At 49.4% G+C, this 17804-nt stretch overlaps 1 protein-coding gene across 2 annotated transcripts in view; it reads right to left on the bottom strand.

The window, feature by feature from the left end:
• Window positions 1–3616: 3616 nt before the first annotated feature.
• Camsap1 (calmodulin regulated spectrin associated protein 1) overlaps window positions 3617–17804 on the bottom strand; it is a 58215-nt gene continuing 44027 nt past the window's right edge. For both annotated transcript variants that reach the window (XM_051167179.1, XM_051167178.1), the window contains 9 exons: window positions 16143–16234; window positions 15628–15712; window positions 12801–15168; window positions 11487–11623; window positions 10858–11066; window positions 10495–10597; window positions 9228–9343; window positions 8624–8742; window positions 3617–4057 (listed from right to left, as the gene is read on the bottom strand). In XM_051167179.1, the coding sequence (XP_051023136.1) occupies window positions 3755–4057; window positions 8624–8742; window positions 9228–9343; window positions 10495–10597; window positions 10858–11066; window positions 11487–11623; window positions 12801–15168; window positions 15628–15712; window positions 16143–16234 (3532 nt within the window). In that variant the 3' untranslated portion in view covers window positions 3617–3754. The remainder of the gene's footprint in view (window positions 4058–8623; window positions 8743–9227; window positions 9344–10494; window positions 10598–10857; window positions 11067–11486; window positions 11624–12800; window positions 15169–15627; window positions 15713–16142; window positions 16235–17804) is intronic.

Consider the following 17804-nt stretch of genomic DNA (forward strand, 5'->3'; position numbering starts at 1 on the left):
AGTGGCTGCACAGGACTCCCACAAGCCCACATAATCAAACATGGAAGACCCTTCCCCCCCCCCAAAAAAAATAAACACAAAGGACCATTTGTTCTCCTGCCTACAGGAAGTGACAGTTTCTTTCTCTGTGTGCCAGAAAACAAGACAGAATCATTTCCAGTCAGGAGCTCACAAACCTGGAACACCACAGATCTTGTCTTAGAGTGGGGACAGGCACCCTACTCTCTGAAGCTTGCATGTGCACAGAGGAAGGCTGGCTTGGGCCTCCCTTCTCACGGGAAAGGTGCTACCATACTGCTGCTAGGTTTGTGCCACCCGTGTCAACTGTGAAGAGACACTGGATCTGCTGGGAACCACTATGGAGTGCAGCCTGGCTCAGACGCTCACCCCATCACTCAGGCTTTGCTATGGTGCCTCCTCCCTGCTCAGGGGATGATTAGGGAAAGTAACCACCACGAACAGAGACCCTGGATGGACAAGGACACTGATTGCCAGAGCCACAGTGTCCTTTCCCAGGCCACACCCTGACAGACAGCGTGAGGGATGCAGGGACCAGGGGAGGAACCTATCATCCACACACTGAGACACGTCAGGGAGCCCAAGTTTTGTCAGGGAAGTTTCCACCACAACCCATAGCACAGGCCTTCAAACGTGGCACGTGGAGATACTGAGGACAACTTTCATAGCTCTGTGGGCTGTCACAGTTTTTGTCAACACAAATCTAGAAATACCTGGGAGGTCAAAATCCCCACTGAGAAGCTGCCTCCACAGACTGGCTTTCAGACATGCCTATGTGGCATTTTCTTGATTGCTAACTGAGGCCCGGAGGGCCCGGCCTGCGTGGAAACGGCAGTAGAGCCAGGCAGGGGGAGCAAGCTGGAAAGCAGCACTCCAGCACTGTCTGCACCGTAGCCCCTGCCTTGGCTTCCCTCAAAAGGTCATTGTTAATCTGTAAGGCAAATAAACCCTTTCTTTCCCAGGTTGCATTTGGTTGTTTTTTATTTATTATGGGTTTTGTTTATCACAGCACACAAAGCACAGAACACCAGATACCAGAAGCACCCCAGAGTGCACCTCAAGATGCCAGGAGAGACCCTGAGCCTGCAAAGGAGTCAGTGAGACATGGGAGGGCCTGGGCATGGCTGCTTCCCAGCTGGTGCTGGTGACCTGGCCACAGCCACAACACAGGCGACAGTACTAGCTTTACACATGTGGCACTGGACACAGGTAGCCATTAAATGAATCACTGATGGGCTCAGGTCACCAAGATCGAAGGCATTTCACCAAATAAACCAGAATCAATCCGTAAAGATTTACCCAAGTTTCAACAACAAAATATTTTACTTTAACACTTTCTTCTTCCAAATAACCATCATAGTTTCAAACAATCTAGAAGTAAATATTATGTTATGTTGATTTCAATATTGCCTGAAGTGGCCTGGGCCTGAAGAGTTTGGCTGCAGGCTGCACTGCAGGAATACACTCAGAAATCAGGTTAAAAGGTCACATTAGAAATGGTATCTCTGGCATGCATACACACATGCAAACGTGTATACACAGGCCATCTCCTCACTTCCCTGTGCACATATTCCCATATGCAAACATAGGTACATCCCATGTCTACACACACACGTATACCTGCACAGGCCCCTCACATTCCATGTCTACACATCTTTTCTGAGAAATGTTTTTAATACCAACCATCCTGGGCTCTTGGGGGGGCGGGGGGCTGTCGTTACCAAGAAATGACCACACGAGTAGTCACGTACTGATTCACTTTCTGCACAAAGTCCCACCGTAAGCCAGTAGAGCATCTTCCCCCTGCTGGAGACCTGAGAGGATGTGAGGTGAGTGGCTTCCCAGCACAGCTGGTCAAGACAAGGTACTATATATACACTGGGGGAGTCAGAAAGTGCAGAGTTAGCACGGGTGACTGACGGCTCCAGCCACAAGGCCCAGATCACCGCGTCCAAGTCCTGTACCTGAAACTTCCTAAGAAAAACCGCTGCTGTGCCACGGCACACAGGAGAAACGAGTGCTTCCGAGCCACCAAGCCACACGGCCTACACGGCTGGCGCCTGACACACCAGGTGCTGTACTCCTCACGCAGAGCCGAGATCTGAGGCAGTCTTCAGGAAGGGCCCCATGCTGACTCATCACTTCAGAGGCTCAGTAGAAAAGCAACTTCTTGCTCTGTATACTAGGTCTTCCAACGCTTCACGAAAAATAAACTCCTAGGTAACACGGAAGTCACGTGCAGCTGCCTAGAAACCAGGAGCTGGGCGACACTGTCAGCAGAAGGAGTTGTGACAACCACACACAAGTCAACAGAAAGCCAGCTCATTACTTTATTACATGTTAGTGCTCTCTTAAAATAAATATAATAACATCAAGTGCACAAGGAGAAATGAAGACACATGGGGACAGGTGGTCACAGACTTTAATGTCACATAGCACAGTGCCACCTGACGGGACAGGATCCAAGACCTCACCCCTCCAGCATGTCCGTCCCCAGCTCCCTCCTCTGTCTACCTGACACTGCCAGTGGTAAGCCCTGTCTACGTTTCCTCTATTGTCTTCAATTCTCTCCTGCAGTTGAGACAGATTCAAGTAACACTCTCAAAAGGAAATGTGCAAAACTAAAAGTGGCTGCAGGGTCTTCACACAGCTGATCCATCGCTGGGGCACCTCCGCTCCCAGGAATGTCGGTTCTGATGCAGCCAGCCGCCACAGGGACCAGGAGGAAAGTACCTGAAGCAGCTACGCCATTCTGAAATAACTGCAAATAACCATCAAGTTGTAAAGAGGCAACAAAGCAGAATTACCAACCTCACCTGAGACTGCACACCCCACTGCGCATGCTGCTCCTCCAGAAGCAAGAACTATGGTAGGCAAGCCAGGACGTCACAACACCATGAAGGAACCGGCGGCCAAAGGGCGGAAAGCACACTACTATACCAACGTCTGCCTTTATTAAAGTGAACATATCAGCACATAGACCTAACCATTGGTGGCTCAAGCCAGCTTAGCATGCCTGCTTCCAACGAGGCCAGCATCAGCTAGCAGTACCCCCACAAACCCTCCCAACTGTATGGCAGAAATACTCACTCCAATATGTAAACGTCATTTTAGCAGAAGACAAACTTTGCCGATTTCAGTGCTTTTAGTGAACTGGCATTTTCAGTAAACTTTTTCTGAGCAGCAAGGAACAGGATTTTTTTTTTTTTTTTTTTTTCAGAAATCTTAGAACTGGATATAAAGGTTGGCAGTAGACACAGTCAATAAATATCATACAATTTCTAAAATGAAAAAGATTTCCCATACGAACTCCTTTTATGAAGACATTCAAACACCCTGACCCGAGTGAGCCTCGACCCTATAATCACGCACGATTACAGCTGGCCAACATGGGGCGTCAGGCAATGTGCAAAGGGGTGAAGGGAGGCCCAAGAGAAGATCACATTAACTTATCCTGAAGAACTTCAGGTGAGGGGCCCACAGCCCAGGGCCTCACTCCATCATGTCCCTTATTCTGGGGATCTCAGAGGTCAGCAGGGCCACCGCCGCCGTGCCCATGACAGCACAGCACGCACTCACGCCCGTGTGCTCCGTGTATGCGGGGGAAGAGCATCTTCTCATCTCTAGGAACCTCTGTACAAAACTGTCTGTGGCTCGTCACACTTCGTACCAAATGGATGAAAACAATAAATAAGGATCCTGTCAGCACATCCTCGCGGAGTCCTGGCTGCCGTGGTCACTTACGAGTCTGGGTCTTCTTTGGCACCGTGGGCCTCTTGGGCTGCCACAAGTGGTTATGGATCGTGAGTGCGTCCACGCTGACGGACATGGTCTTGGCTGGGATCAAGTTAAACTGCTTTCGGTCTGAGCTGTATTTATACAGTTTGTCAATCATCTTCTTGGTGATGCTCTTTGGCCCTGTGCCAGTGAGTTTGTAGATTTCCTCAGTGTCGGGCTGGTAGCAGTAAAGCGCCCTGAACTGGCAGCCCGCATCTCGGAACAGAATGATGTAGTGGTTGGCATCACACTTCTCCAGCTCCTGGGGGAGAAAGGCGGGAAACACTGGATGTCACTGTGACAACAGCCCAGGTCCCACCGCTGCCCGGGGGCAGGCGCTACTCTAGAGCAGCGAGTATCCTATCCAGTGAGTATTCTAGAACATCCACTTTTTTGTTTAGTTTGGTTTGGTTTTTTGAGACAGGGTTTCCCTGTGTAGCCCTGGCTGTCCTGGACTCCCTTTGTAGACCAGGCTGGCCTCGACCTCACAGCGATCCACCTGCCTCCCAAGTGCTGGGATTAAAGGCGTGCACTACTATGTCTGGGTTAAGCACCCACTTTTAAGAAAAGCTAAATTATGTCCAGTATAGCCTCCCCCAATTAGAAAAGTCATGGTTGGCCACTTGATGAAGCATCAGGCGCCAAGAGCTCTTACTAAAGAGTCTGAGCACGCAAGGAGAAATGCTGCTGGGACCAAGGGAAGAATTCCATGAGAAGATGCTTCACACTTTAAGAGAAACACAAATCAAAACCAAGTAAGCACCACATTATAATCTCCAGAATGGCTAAGTTAAAAAGACTATGAGGGCAGGTATGCAATGGTGTAGTCACCATGAAAGGAGTCCAGTTATCCTACACACTAATGGACACCGAGTTTTCATGTGGCCCTGTGATTCCTATGTTTCATACACACACAAGAAAAAAGAAGACATAGATCCATGACAAAACTCACAGGTGTTTGCTGTCTATAGATGAGTCTTGACATATCCCAAATATCCATCTAATGATGAATGACCAACCTATACAGAGGTCTATTACTCAACCATGCAAATGAATCGTCAGGTACACACAACCACACTTCAAACCTTCAAAAGCAGGAAGCCAAATGAAAAATCCAGATCCAAAGGCTACATACACTGAGTTTGTGTGTGTGTGTGTGTGTGTGTCTATGTGTGTGTGTGTGTGTGTGTGTGTGCACGCGCATGCCCATGTGCACACTGTACATGTAATGTGAAGGTCAGAGTACACCTTCCAGAAGTCATTTCTTTCCTTCAAGCATGGAATCTGTAAGTCGAAATCAGATTACTGAGTTTGCACAGCGAGTGCTTTACCCACTGGGCCATCTCGCCAGCCCCCAAAAGTTACATTCTAAGACTGTCTATATGCAAAGTCCAGAACAGGGAACTCCAAGGAGACACAGCATGCAGACCAGCAGTTGCACTATTCTACTAAATACACTAAAACTCACTGAGTTATGGCTTTCAAAGGGCAGATTTTGAGGTCTGGAACCTGGAAACCCCGCCGCTCCCCGCCCCCCACCCACCCCCCGCCCTGGGTTTCTCTGTGTATCCTTGGCTGTCTTGAAAATTGTTCTGTAGACCAGACTGGCCTTCAACTCAGGGGTCTGACTGCCTCTACCTCCTGAGTGCTGGAATTAAAGGTGTGCACCTCCACACACTGTGTAAAACCTGGATTCTAGTAAAGTCGTTAACAAGAAAAAACCTACAGCCAACAGACAAACTGCTTCCGATATTGCTGTCAATACTGCTACCAGGCTTGCTGTACACTGTGTGAGAATAGACACTCACTCCGTGAACATTCTTCCAGTTAAATTTTCTATGCCAGCAGTTCCGAAGTGTGGCTAGGAGCGTCAAAATCTCAGCCTGCTGTCTTCAGCAAGTACAAAGGAGGTTTCTGAGACCTTGGGACACACAGGGTGTACCAGACTGAAAAGAGGGTCTAGTTTTTCCCCACAAAGCTAACAATTTAAAAGATTTGTAAAGCCATAAAACAATTACTTATCTTTCCTTTAGAAAAGACAGATTGTCATATATATTATATTGTCAGTGTAATGGGTTTAATATATGTCTAGTTATTTTATTCTTCATAGTAATAGCATGTACATGTGTTATGACCTAAGGGCTACACATATGCACATTTGTGTCATAGGACAACTATCTGAAGCTGGTTCTCACTTATACGTGTGTTCTGGGGAATCAAATTTATGTTGTCACGCCTATGTGGCAAACACTTTTACCCACTGAGCCATCTCACTGGCCCAGAGCGTTTTGCCTATGTTTGCCTGTGTGCTGGTCCCTGTGAAAGCCGGAAGAGGCTATCAGAGCCCCTACTATTAAGAGTTACAGAGAGTTGTGAGCTGCCACATGGGTGCTAGGAATCACATCCCAGCTTCTGGAAGAGCAGCCAGTGCTCTTAACCACTGAGCCATCTCTCCAGCCACTATAAACTTACAAGATTTTAAAAAGATTAAGTGAAAAAAGAAAATCCAAGTCTGTATAGATAGCACTGACCTCAACTATATGAACAGTGTTTAATGAGCCAGTCAGGAAGAATAGCGCCATCTACAGGAATGGTGGACCTTGGGCAGTGGCACACCAGGATTTCTGGGCTGTGACTGGTATATCTTAGGAGCTGTTATGTAGCACTGTAAAGAAGCTGGTATTTCAACTTCCTAGGTGTCCAAATCAATGGCTGACAGGAAGGCTCCTTGCATCTAATGTGCTGATCATCACATTAATTCTGCCTTGCCTGTGGAGTTTAGTATTTCTTTTACATGGCAGACTGGGTACCATATGGCCAAGCCTGGATAAAAATTCTCAGAAAGGGTTTTCCGATGCAGAGGCCAGAACATCAGTTGTGCTCCATGTCCTTAGGGGAGTCAGGTCACAGCACCCCCTGCACACGGGGAAAGCGGGTGCACCTCCTGCCTACATCTTCCTTTTCTGCATAGGCTGTAATACAACTAACTGAGCACAAGAGGATCTTTGCACGTCTGAAGAGAAGATGTTCTCAGGGCCTTGATGCCAATGCAAACACTCTCTGTATGAAAATCTTCATGATGAGAGAAGTCTAATCACTGGCCACCCTGTCCCCAAGCACATCTGAGACTGGGCCAGTGGGAGGTGACATGTACTGTATATTACAGTACAGTCTAGACAGACTATACTAAAAGAAAAAAGAAAAAGAAAAGGTGGAGATACAGGGCTAGACGAGGACATGGTGAAGTAGAGGAGACTGAGGGAACTACCAGGAACGAAGTCAAACCTCCCTTCCTCACATGCCGGAACCCCAGAGGAGAGCAGTCCACAGCGACTCCTCTCCATCAGCACCAGTCTGCTACAACCAGAGAGATCTGAGAACTCCACCTTCAACTCAGTGCAGCTGTGCCAGCAATTGATTCACCCATTCTTTTTTCTTTCGTCTTTTCCGACTTTAAAGTCCATTCTCTCTGTGAGCCTCACGGTGCTCCCCTGTTTGTGTATTGTCCACTCGGGCTTAGCACCGCTGTTCATGTCTCTTCACCTGGGTTACTGTGAAGCGCCCTTACTCCTCAGCCACAGGTCTTTTACTCTTTCTCTCAGTCTTAACATCTCCTTTTTTTTTTTTTTTTTTTTTAAGTATATTTTGTTTATTTGCTGGGGGATTAGCCCGAGGCTGTCAGGTTTACTGGCAGGCACCGTTACTCCTAGCCCACTTACACTGGAAGCTCCCAGCTGTGCAGAGGGAGCCTCTGAGTCTCACTTTCTAACTGCCTTCTTGGTTCTTGTACCTGGTAAGGCTACTTTTTTTTTTTTTTTTTTTTTTTTTTTTGAGACAAAGTCTCATACTACAGTCCAGGCTAGCTCAAACTTACAGTAATCCCCCTGCCTTAGTCTCTTAAATGCTGAGACACCCAGAAGACACAGATAACCTCAGAGAAGTGACAACCAACACAGCAAAGTCAATCCATATCTAACCTGACCCAACTTTTAAGTCCTGGGTGACTGAGGTGCTCAAAGTGCCTCCAAGGCCCACCCTTCTCTGTAACTTCTGCCTCTAACCATGGATACTCACTAGCAGGACAGGAAGACCACCTGCCTCCTTTCTGTCTCAAGTGCACTGTCCTCAGTGACCAAACTATTTATACTTGTTCTTCATTTAAAAACATCTAAGGGCTGGAGAGATGGCTCAGGGGTTAAGAGCATTGACCTCTTCCAGAGGTCCTGAGTTCAATTGCCAGCAACTACCTGGTAGCTCACAACCATCTATAATGTGATCTGATGTCCTCTTCTGGCCTGCTGGTGTACATGCAGGCAGAGCATGGTATACTAAGCATGCATGAAGCTCTGGGTTCCATTGACAGCATCAAAAAACAAAAACAAAACAACCCAAGCCATATCCATATCCAGCATCCTCTGCCCCCCAGGAATGTGCACCCCAACACTATAGCAAGGCCCTGGCCTCCTGTGGCTCACATAGCATACATGCCAGGAAGAGACATGTCTTCTTTCCCAGCCGGAAAGCCTCATGTCTAGTTCTGTCCCACATGGAACCATTAATTGATATATTTTTTTTAATGCAACAAAGCTCAACCTTCTGTCAAAATCCTGTTCTTCTATGGGGACCCAAACCCTGTGCCTACAGAAACTATGGTCACGCCTCAGGACATACCCTCAGGAGAAAAAGACTCCATGGCTATGCAGTAACAGGGTAGCTTAAAGTAACCGAAAGAGAACACACCTCTGGGCAGTCAGCAAGTGCTGACAGAATCTGTCATCTGTAAGCACCTTTTAGCCTACGTATAAGCACCATCAAATTTGACACTTGCCTCCAATATTGAATTCTTGTGAGGTTCATTCACTTTTCCAGCCAGACAGCAGTGGGAGATGGCATTGTGAATAATTGGTTTGTTTGATTTGCTACTGGGCTCCTTAAAGAGTTTAGGACCTAAGAAAACCAGATCGAAATTGCAAAATCATTAATGTAGGGCACAAACCACACAAAAGGACTACACTTTTCTTAGAAGCAAAATACAGAAAGCTGAGATCATGAAAAATAAGCATTCTTGAAAATAGACCATAAAGACCTCTTCAGATCTACTCAAAAGAATTTAGAGTTATAAATTATAAAAAAAAAAAAAAAAAAAGACAGATTAAAGTAATTATAGCTACTTTCTCACTTGTCTCTTTGTTTACACACTACAAACCCAGGAACCTGAAGGCTTCAAGCTTCAAGTGCCCAGGATGTGTAATCCTGCTTTAGTTCTGTCTCAGAGCAGCAGGGAGGTGGCATGACCTGGTGCCCGTGGGACAAATGTGAGGACAGGTCAGGGCCTCTGCAGTGTCCTGCTGTGCACACCCAGCAGTTAGATACAGCTCTGACACAGGTGCCCCTAAGGGCAATATACCCTAAAGAGGGTATGTGGCCGTCACCTGTGTACTCAGCCACCGACGCCAAAGAAGAAGCTGCCGACGCAGTCTCCCAGTCTCGGTCTGTGCTCCTGCTGGGGTTGCGGCTCAGGATGGGTAAGGCTTCCAGTGATTCGACTCTGCAGGCAGAAAACGACAACATGCTCTGGCTGCGCTTCTCCTCCATCAGCACAGCCAGCCACACCCCCCGGGACAAGAATGCCCACTTGTGCAGCAGGGGCTTCCTGGGAAGGTGGAAGACTTAGTAAGCTTTTATTAGCCACTGCTAGAGGGTGTCATCATAAGCGTGCGGAGTGAATGGTGCAGGCTCAGGAACAGAGGCAAAGGACCGGTGACTAACAGCTGCCACGCATGTGATCAGATGCAGAGGAGGAGGGCCACAGTGCGGCCAGTTTGATAAACCATGAATCACATACGCTCATCCCTGGCAGCTCTGGACTGTACAAGCAGGGATGCTAGATCATGAACAGTCAACATGAAGTGAGGAACTGCTGAGAAGGTAGTGTGCTGCTCTCAGGCAGGCTGACAGGGCTGCAGTGGAAGTCAGCTGGGTAACCAACTTCCCAAACAACACTAGAGCACCGTTCAAGGCTCCCTAGGAGTCCTCCACAAAGTCCAGGAGACAAAAGCCATTAGCTACCAAGGAGGCATTGGCCTCTTCACAGAGAGTTCACAGATGCCCATCTACGATACCACTCGCATCAAGTCCTGGCTACAACAGTCAGTCAACAACACGCAGGGCTCCTTCCTAAAGCTGCGGTAGTAATTCACCATGCCACGACAAGCACCCACAGCACCGGTAAAATTACTGTGTAACCCGGGGGGTGGTGTGGGGGTGGTGTGTGTGTGTGTGTGTGTGTGTGTGTGTGTGTGTGTGTATGTGTGTGTATGTGTGTGTGTGTGTGTTGGCAGTAAACAATCCAATACCCAAAAGCATTGGTCCCTGCCTGACACTCACACTTCAGGTTGTGCCAGATGACACTTGACAAGTATGGCGTTCTGAGACGCACACTGAACTTTGCGAGCAGTGGGGCCAGGTGTCACCCACTTACTCCTTTGCAACAAGAAGTGTGCACACTCGACAGGGAGGTGAGAGGAGAGACGGGAGGAGGATGTCACAAAGCCTGCTGAGCCCTGGTTGGGGTAGGTTGAGTTTCTTCCTAAACATTATAGAACTGGTTACAAAATATCCCTCCTTCAGCTTTGATCTGGAAGGTTCTCTCTCTTTACAAGTGCACTAAGATGCCCCATAGCTTCCTGGCCTCCTTACCTGTGAGAAGGCGTGCCCCCGGAATGAACACTCTCGGGTTCTGTTGTTGCTGCCGATGCCAAGGAGAGGCTGGAGCCAGAGTGAGTTCTGCTCAAGTTATCAGCTGCAGGGAACAAGAAATGGGCAAACTGTAAAGACCTCCACCAGGCTCACTCCTGCTGTCTCAACTCACCTTTGCCAAACCCGGCCAACCTCTGGCCCAAACCCTGGATGTCCCTTGCCATCTCAGAGCATCACATTTGGTTTCAATTTCTCAAGCCTTTTGGAAGGGACAAGGCTGTGTACCCTCCTGCCTCACACAGGTCTGGAGAAAGTGCAATGAGACAATGAAGGCGATTAGCATGGATGCGGGACGAGGCTTACGGGTGGAGGAGCACTTGGTTCCCGAGTCACTGCAGGACTCTTCCCGGTGAACTGACTTCGGCCGAGGCTTCTTAGGCTTCGATTTAGGCTTGGCAAGTCCCTGCTCCTCCAAGGCCTGCTGCTGCTTCCTCCGCAAGTACTCCTGTTTAATGAGCTCTCGCCTCGCCTTCTCCTCCTCCTTCCGCAGCCGATCCTCTTCAGCCTTCCGCCTGAGAGCAAAATGGAGTCACAAGAGACTAGGTCAGAGGCTCTCTTCTTAAGGACAAATGTACCAAACCCACCTCCTGCAGCCACTCCCGGGTCCCTCTCTAACGACTGCTGGAGCAGTGTGAGTACAGGGACAGAAGGCAGTGGTGTACGGGGCAGATTGGGACTGAATCACCTGAGCCTTCTGGAAAGTGCTGGGACCTATGCTGCACACTGGCAGCCCCATCATTACAGTGGGGAGTGAACACACAGGCCTCGGCAGGCCATGTGAATACGAAGCAGCAAGCATGCGCGCATGTGCGCTGTCCTGGCTGCAGCAGGAAGGAGGAATGAGTGAAGCAGCTGTGGGGTGGGCAGCCTGGCCCCGCCCACCACCGAGATGCACAGCCAGGCTGCCCCACGGACACAGAGGAGGAGGTTACCGGGCTTCATCTCGCTTGAGCTCCACTTCCGCCTCCAGCTGCTGCTTGCGAGCACGAGCCTCCTCAGCCTTGCGCTGCTGTTTCAGAAGGAAGGCGGCCCGCTTCTTAGCAAGCTCATCTTCTGCTTTCTGTTCATCCTAGGAAACCCACCACTTACAGTCAGTGACAGTACAAGGGACTCCTTAAACTATCCAGCCTAGGTTACCTTGATGAAGTATCAACTTTTACACTCAGAAAATTGGACTTCCCTGGGAGAGGGGGGTGACAGGGTCTATGTAGCCCTGGATGTCCTAGAACTACCTATGTAGACCAAGCCGGCGTCAGACTCGGACATCTATCTGCCGCTGCTTGCCAAAGGCGTGTACCACCATGCCCAGCTCTGACTCTTTTTCATCGATAAGCTTATCATATGTACAAACGCTGTGACACAATGGAGCGGAGTCTATGCCATCCGGACAGCCTCAGTTAGACGACCTTCCACGTGGCCTGCACCAGATCCTCTCTCTCTATCTGATCTAACGCCAATGGGACTGCAATCACACCACACAAAGTGCAAATGGGCATGAGGAGACGGCTCAGCAGAGAAAATGGTTGCTGCGCAAACATAAGGACCTGAGTTCACATCCCTAGAACCCACAAAAAAAGCCAGGAAGGAAAGACAGCCTGCGTGTAATCTCAGTACATGAGAAGTAGACAGGGAATCTGTGGAGCAAGCTAGCTAACCAGGCTAACTGAAATGGCAAACTCCAGGCTCTGGAGGGCATCTTGCCTCAGTATATACAGTGGTCTATGGCCATAGACCCAGAACCCATCCAATCGTGTCTAATACATTACAGGGAAGATCAATCAAGTAAGACATCCATTGTCAGCTTCAAGTTACACACACACACACACACACACACACACACACACACACACACACACACACACACACCACTGCCACCACCAATGTCAATAAAATGTGCATAAGGCTGAGACTGTGCCATGTATCAGCAGCAAAGAGACATCAGGACAGAAAAGAAACCCTAAAGTCCATACGTCTCTGAAGAAGAAGTACAGGATGGAGAAACAAGGCATCTCTAAACCTCCTCTGCTGCCAGAAATAAATATCTCGATTCATGAAAACTATCCGGTCCTAGGATGTGCTGCCTGGGACTCCACTTGGCAGTCCGTCCTCAGGATGGAGGCTTCTGCAGCCCACAGAGTCAAATGTGTTTCTCCCCGGCTTCTTAGGGAATCTGCTTAGAACAGAGCTCTAGAGACAGCCTCACAACCACGGCAACGTGCCTACACTTCAACACACTGCCAACTCACCTTGAAGAAGAAACCAACCCCAGGCTTCTGGTCACCATCTCCACCAAGCTCCACTGAGCTCTCGTGGCCAACCACCTCTCCATCCTCGTCAGGGGCCTTCAGGTCGGAGAGGTCCACCTCAATGAGGCTGGCCTTGCTCCTCAGTGGCTCTTCCATCAGGGTATGTTCTTTGCCTGTGACGGCAGAGGAGCTCAGCCCTGCCTCTTTCACACTTGTCTCCAGACCCTCTTTAAAGTTCATCTGTTCTGACACAATGTTTGTATCTTTGCAAGAGGACAGAACAAGTGTCCGATGGTTGCTCTCATCATGGAGCCTATAACTGTCAAAGAGACATTTTTCAGGGAGTTCCCCACCTGGGTCAGAGGGTGACCGTGGATGGGTGCTTGGGGGCAAAGACCGAGAATGTGGGAGTGTCTCCACATTGGGTGTTGGGGTTTTACTCCGAGAACAAGCCTGCTGCCTGTCTTTTGGAACCTTCAGTTCAGCTGGCCTTCCCGGACGGGAGTTCCGGCCCTGGCCAAGCCGTGGGGGTTTGCGGTGGCCAGGCACACCAGTTGGAGAGAGTGGCTCAACAAAGTGGACTGGGGCCTTTACCTTTTGGTCCTGGCAATTATTTTTAGCGCCTGGTGTTGGCACTGTGGGGGACTTCATGAGCAGTTGTTCCTGCTGCTGGGAGATCTTCAGAATAGCCTGCTGCAGTGTGCTGATGGTTTCATTAAGCTTTTCAATGGACAGGTCACACTCATTCACATCTGCCTCGCCAACACCGTCCTCTAGGAAGGCTGCGGAAATCGCTCTGTGCTTCTCCCCGTCATGCAGAGAAGCCGGCTCCCTGGGCTTATGCAACTGGACAAACGCCACATCCTGGGACTCACTGAGCTCTCTCTGCTCTTCTCTGACAAGGAAGCCTTCGGTTTTACAAGTGCCATCATCCAAGTCCTCCCCATTATGCTGTGTGAACTCCTTCGTGAAGTGTTCCGGCCTCAGTGGCTGCGGGGCGCCGTCAGCCTTCCCCTTCTTCACCACGTGCAGAAAGGCGGCCTTGCCCAGCTTCAGACGCTGCCGCGCCGACAAGGCCTCCATCTTCTTCTTCTGGGCTTCAATAGCCCTGCGCTTTTCCTCCAGCTGCATGTGCAGCTGCACCAGCTCAGAAGCCAGCAGGCTGGCAGGGTCCTTGCTGTGCCTGCCAGGGCTCTGCTCCCTCTTCTGGCGCCATGTTGTCAGAGGCGCTGGGCAGCTTTCGGAGGCATCTGGGGTGGTCTTCTGAGAGCTGCTGGTGCTGGACTTGGTCTCACAGCTGTTGAGCCGCTGGAGCTTCCTTTCGGCGAAGCTGGTCATCTTCACACTTCCGCTTGCCATGGACATGCTGCTGAGCTGAGAGGTCGTGCTCAGACACGGGCTCGAGCGGCCGCTGGCATCGTCCTTGTCTTCGTGCTCCTTCACCTTCATGTCCTCTTGGAGTTTGGCTGACTCTTCCTCACCAGTGTATCTGGGGATAACCACAGGATGGTCCTCACCAATGAAATCCTGCTCTGCATCCTCCACGTCCACCACGTCAGAGTCAGAGTCCTGCCTCAGGATGGTCCAGGGTTCCGAGTCGTGGGAGCTGGGGCTCTGGGAACCAACATACCACCTCCCTTCATCTTCCTCAGCCCTGCCTACATGGAGGAAGAAGCCATCAGCAGCCTGCCCCTGAGGCAAAGGATCAAATCTACCCAGGGCCAGAGGCTGTCCTTCTCCTGTAGCTTCTGCTGACTGTGGTCCTACCTCTGCAGGATCGATGCTTGCAGCAAATTCTGAACAAGGAATTGGGGTGAAAGTTCTGTTCAGGTCACGGCTGCCATGGCTACCCGTCACTTTCTTCCGTACCAGAGGCTGGGAGCCCTCACTCGGCCTCTTAGACATGATGGTCCTCGGCCTCCCTTCTCCACGCTCATCTTCCTTAGTGATAATCTGCTTCTCTTTGGCTGGCCGAAGTACTGCTGGCATCAGGGGCTCTAAGTAAAAACTGTCAGGCTTAGTGTCCAAAGTGTCTGCCTGCCTCTGGGGAGACCTGACACTTGCTACCAGGCCTGGGGCCTGAGGTGAGCTCCTAGGGAGCTCTGGGGAATGAGCAGTCGCATCTGTCCTGATGATGGCCACAAGCTCTTCCTCCTCATCTTCAATGTTGACATGGCTCAGGAGGCTTTTCCCATTGGTCCTTCCGGCTGAAGGATGGGGTTGGTTCTGCGGGGTCATGTGGATGATGTTGGATGCCAAGCTATCTTTGCTGATAGAGCGGGCTAAGCTGACACTGTCTCCAGAGCTGGGCTCCACATCACAGCTTGCAGCATGATGGAGAGCAAAGGGTGTTGGCTGGGACACAGGCCTGAAGTAAGACAAGAAACCCACTGTTTAGCAGCCTCCAGCACTCCTCCATGCACCCTTTAAAGTAACCCATGCCCTAGTGAGCCTTCATTTACTCTTATTTAACACACTACAAATAAAAGCTAAAAAAAATTTTAAACCCTGAATAAAGTCACCACAAGGAACATGAAAAATAATGATACTTTCTAAAATAAAAGCACCTGTAGAACAGGCAGCACTAGTGCTATTTTAGGTCTCTGACACCTGGTGGGCCCTCACATCTCTCTCTATTGTGAGGACAACACAAATCACACAGCCACCGTGCAGGAAGAGGGTGAGCATGTGCTGGCACTGTTGTGAAACCCTGGCTGCCAGCTCCCGGAAGCAGCTTATTGAGTTTTTAAGGGTCCCTGGAATACATCTGGAGAACTGCTGCTTAGTCTAATGAGCACCCAAATACAAACAGCCCAAAGGTACTCACCTGCCCTTTTTATCTGGCCACACTATTGCTGCCCCTCGTGGCTGGCCATCAACCCGAGTTAAGGAATTCGATCTGTGTCGCTGGTCTGCAGTTTGGAGGAAATAAGCACCTTCATTGTTAAGTAACCAACTCTGAACCATGGCAAGTTCTTTCAGTGCTACAGCCATTTCTCTGGGGAATGAATCCTAACTCTGCTCACTCCACCACTCAGGGGAGCGGATGCCCAGAACATCGCAACTTCCGGCAGCTCCAACAAGTGAAGTGTAGTGTTCAGTAATCAGGGCAGAAGGCTTGGGACATCTGCTATTCTGTACATGCTGCATGGAGCTTATCAGATTTGAAGTGACATTTATACCAAAGACTATAAATTCTGAGCTGTAGCAATACAAATGAAAATTTATCCTGCTAGTCTTAAGTAAAATGGGAACTTTAGAATAAGATCATTAATTTGGAGTATTGTTTTACTAAGCCATAAAAAGAAAAAGCGACAGAAGGGAAGAGAATCATGCTCTCACCAGGGATGTCCTCTGCCTGCGACACTTTCTGCTGTTTCTGCCTCAGTGGCAACAAAGGATGGGATGGACTAAATGCGGAAGCTCCTTTCCCACTGAATAAAAATAATTCAGAGAAAATAATGAGTTTATCAAACTTCAAGTTCAAAAGCAAAGCCAGAGGCTAGCAGAGAAGGCACTGACTCCGACCCTGACAGCCTAGGTCTTATCTCTAGGTGCCACATCATAGAAAGAACTTTCTTCTTAAAGCCGTCCTCTGCCTTCCACAGAGGCACTGTGGGGTATGTGCAACTACACACACACACACACACATACTCACTCAGTCATATGCGCAACCACACCCACCCACACAGTCAGTCAGTCAGTGTACAAGTGAGCAGCGAAGGCACACAACTAACAGAGACCAAGCTGGGAGCAGTCAGCAGGTTTCTCTGGGGAAGTACTTTCCATAAAAACTGACCCAAAAGAAAACCGACAAAGTTTTGAATTTGAGGTAAAAATCCCAAAATTGGACTGGGGAGAGAGCTCAGTTGGTAAAGTTTTGCCATACAAATTTAAGGAGGACCTGAGTTCAGTTGCCAGTACCCACATTATAAAGCCAAGCAGAGCCGGGCACAGTGGCACCTATAATTACGCCTGTAATCCCAGCACTTGGGGAGGCAGAGGCAGGCAGATTTCTGTAAGTCTGAGACCAGCCTCGTCTACAAAGGCTACACAGAGAAACACTGTGGGGGGGTCTGGTGTTGGAGGGGGGAGCCAGGCAGAGCACCGTGTATCTGTAATTACTGCACTGGCCAAGTTTGCTGACCAGCTGCTCTAGCCAATCAATGAGCTCTGAGTTCAGTGAGAGACCTTACCTCAAAAAAGAAAGGAGAGAACAGAACAAGAAGAGATCCAACATCAACCCGTGGCCTACACACATGCGCACGTGGACATGTGTACAAACACACCAACATTTACCAACCCCAAAGCTGAAAACACAAATTATACAACTTCTGGGTGTAGTGTATAATACAAAATCCCATGTGACTATCACACAGGGGATTAGCAAGGTGGTTGGGTGTAGAAACAATGCATGATACATATTTATGAAAATACCACACTCACAAGCCAGGTGGTAGTGGCACACGCCTTTAATCCCAGCACTGGGAAGGCAGAGGCAGGCAGAGCTCCGAGTTCAAGCCAGCCTGGTCTACAGAGCTAGTTCCAGGCCATCCAAGACTATACAGTGACAACCTGTCTCAAAAACACAAAAGTAAGAATAGTTTAAAGACCACAGAGATAACTCCACTATATCAAATGACTGAAAACGCTGAGAACAGCTAAGCAGGGAGAAGCAGCGAGAGGGCAGCCGGGAAAGCACACTCACACGGAACAGCCACAAAAAGTCCAATTAGCCACACTCTTTCTGCTTCTTCTACTACAGCTTGAGTAAAGGAGGGTACCCATGGGTGCCACGCAGGCACTGCCCAGGTGAGCACTGCTCAGTGCAGCCACAGTAGCCTGACATCTACCCATGGGGGCTGGCATTAGCTGACCATCAGGAAGCACACTCACAGTGCAGGGCAGCTAGTTTGCTACTTTACTTTGGGGAAGAAGTTAGCCAAGGCAGCAATAAAGTGCGGGCAGCAATCACAGGGGCATTTGACACTCTAGGATATAGCT

Source organism: Acomys russatus, chromosome 24, assembly GCF_903995435.1.
Source record: "Acomys russatus chromosome 24, mAcoRus1.1, whole genome shotgun sequence".
In the NCBI taxonomy this organism is placed as follows: Eukaryota; Metazoa; Chordata; class Mammalia; order Rodentia; family Muridae; genus Acomys; species Acomys russatus.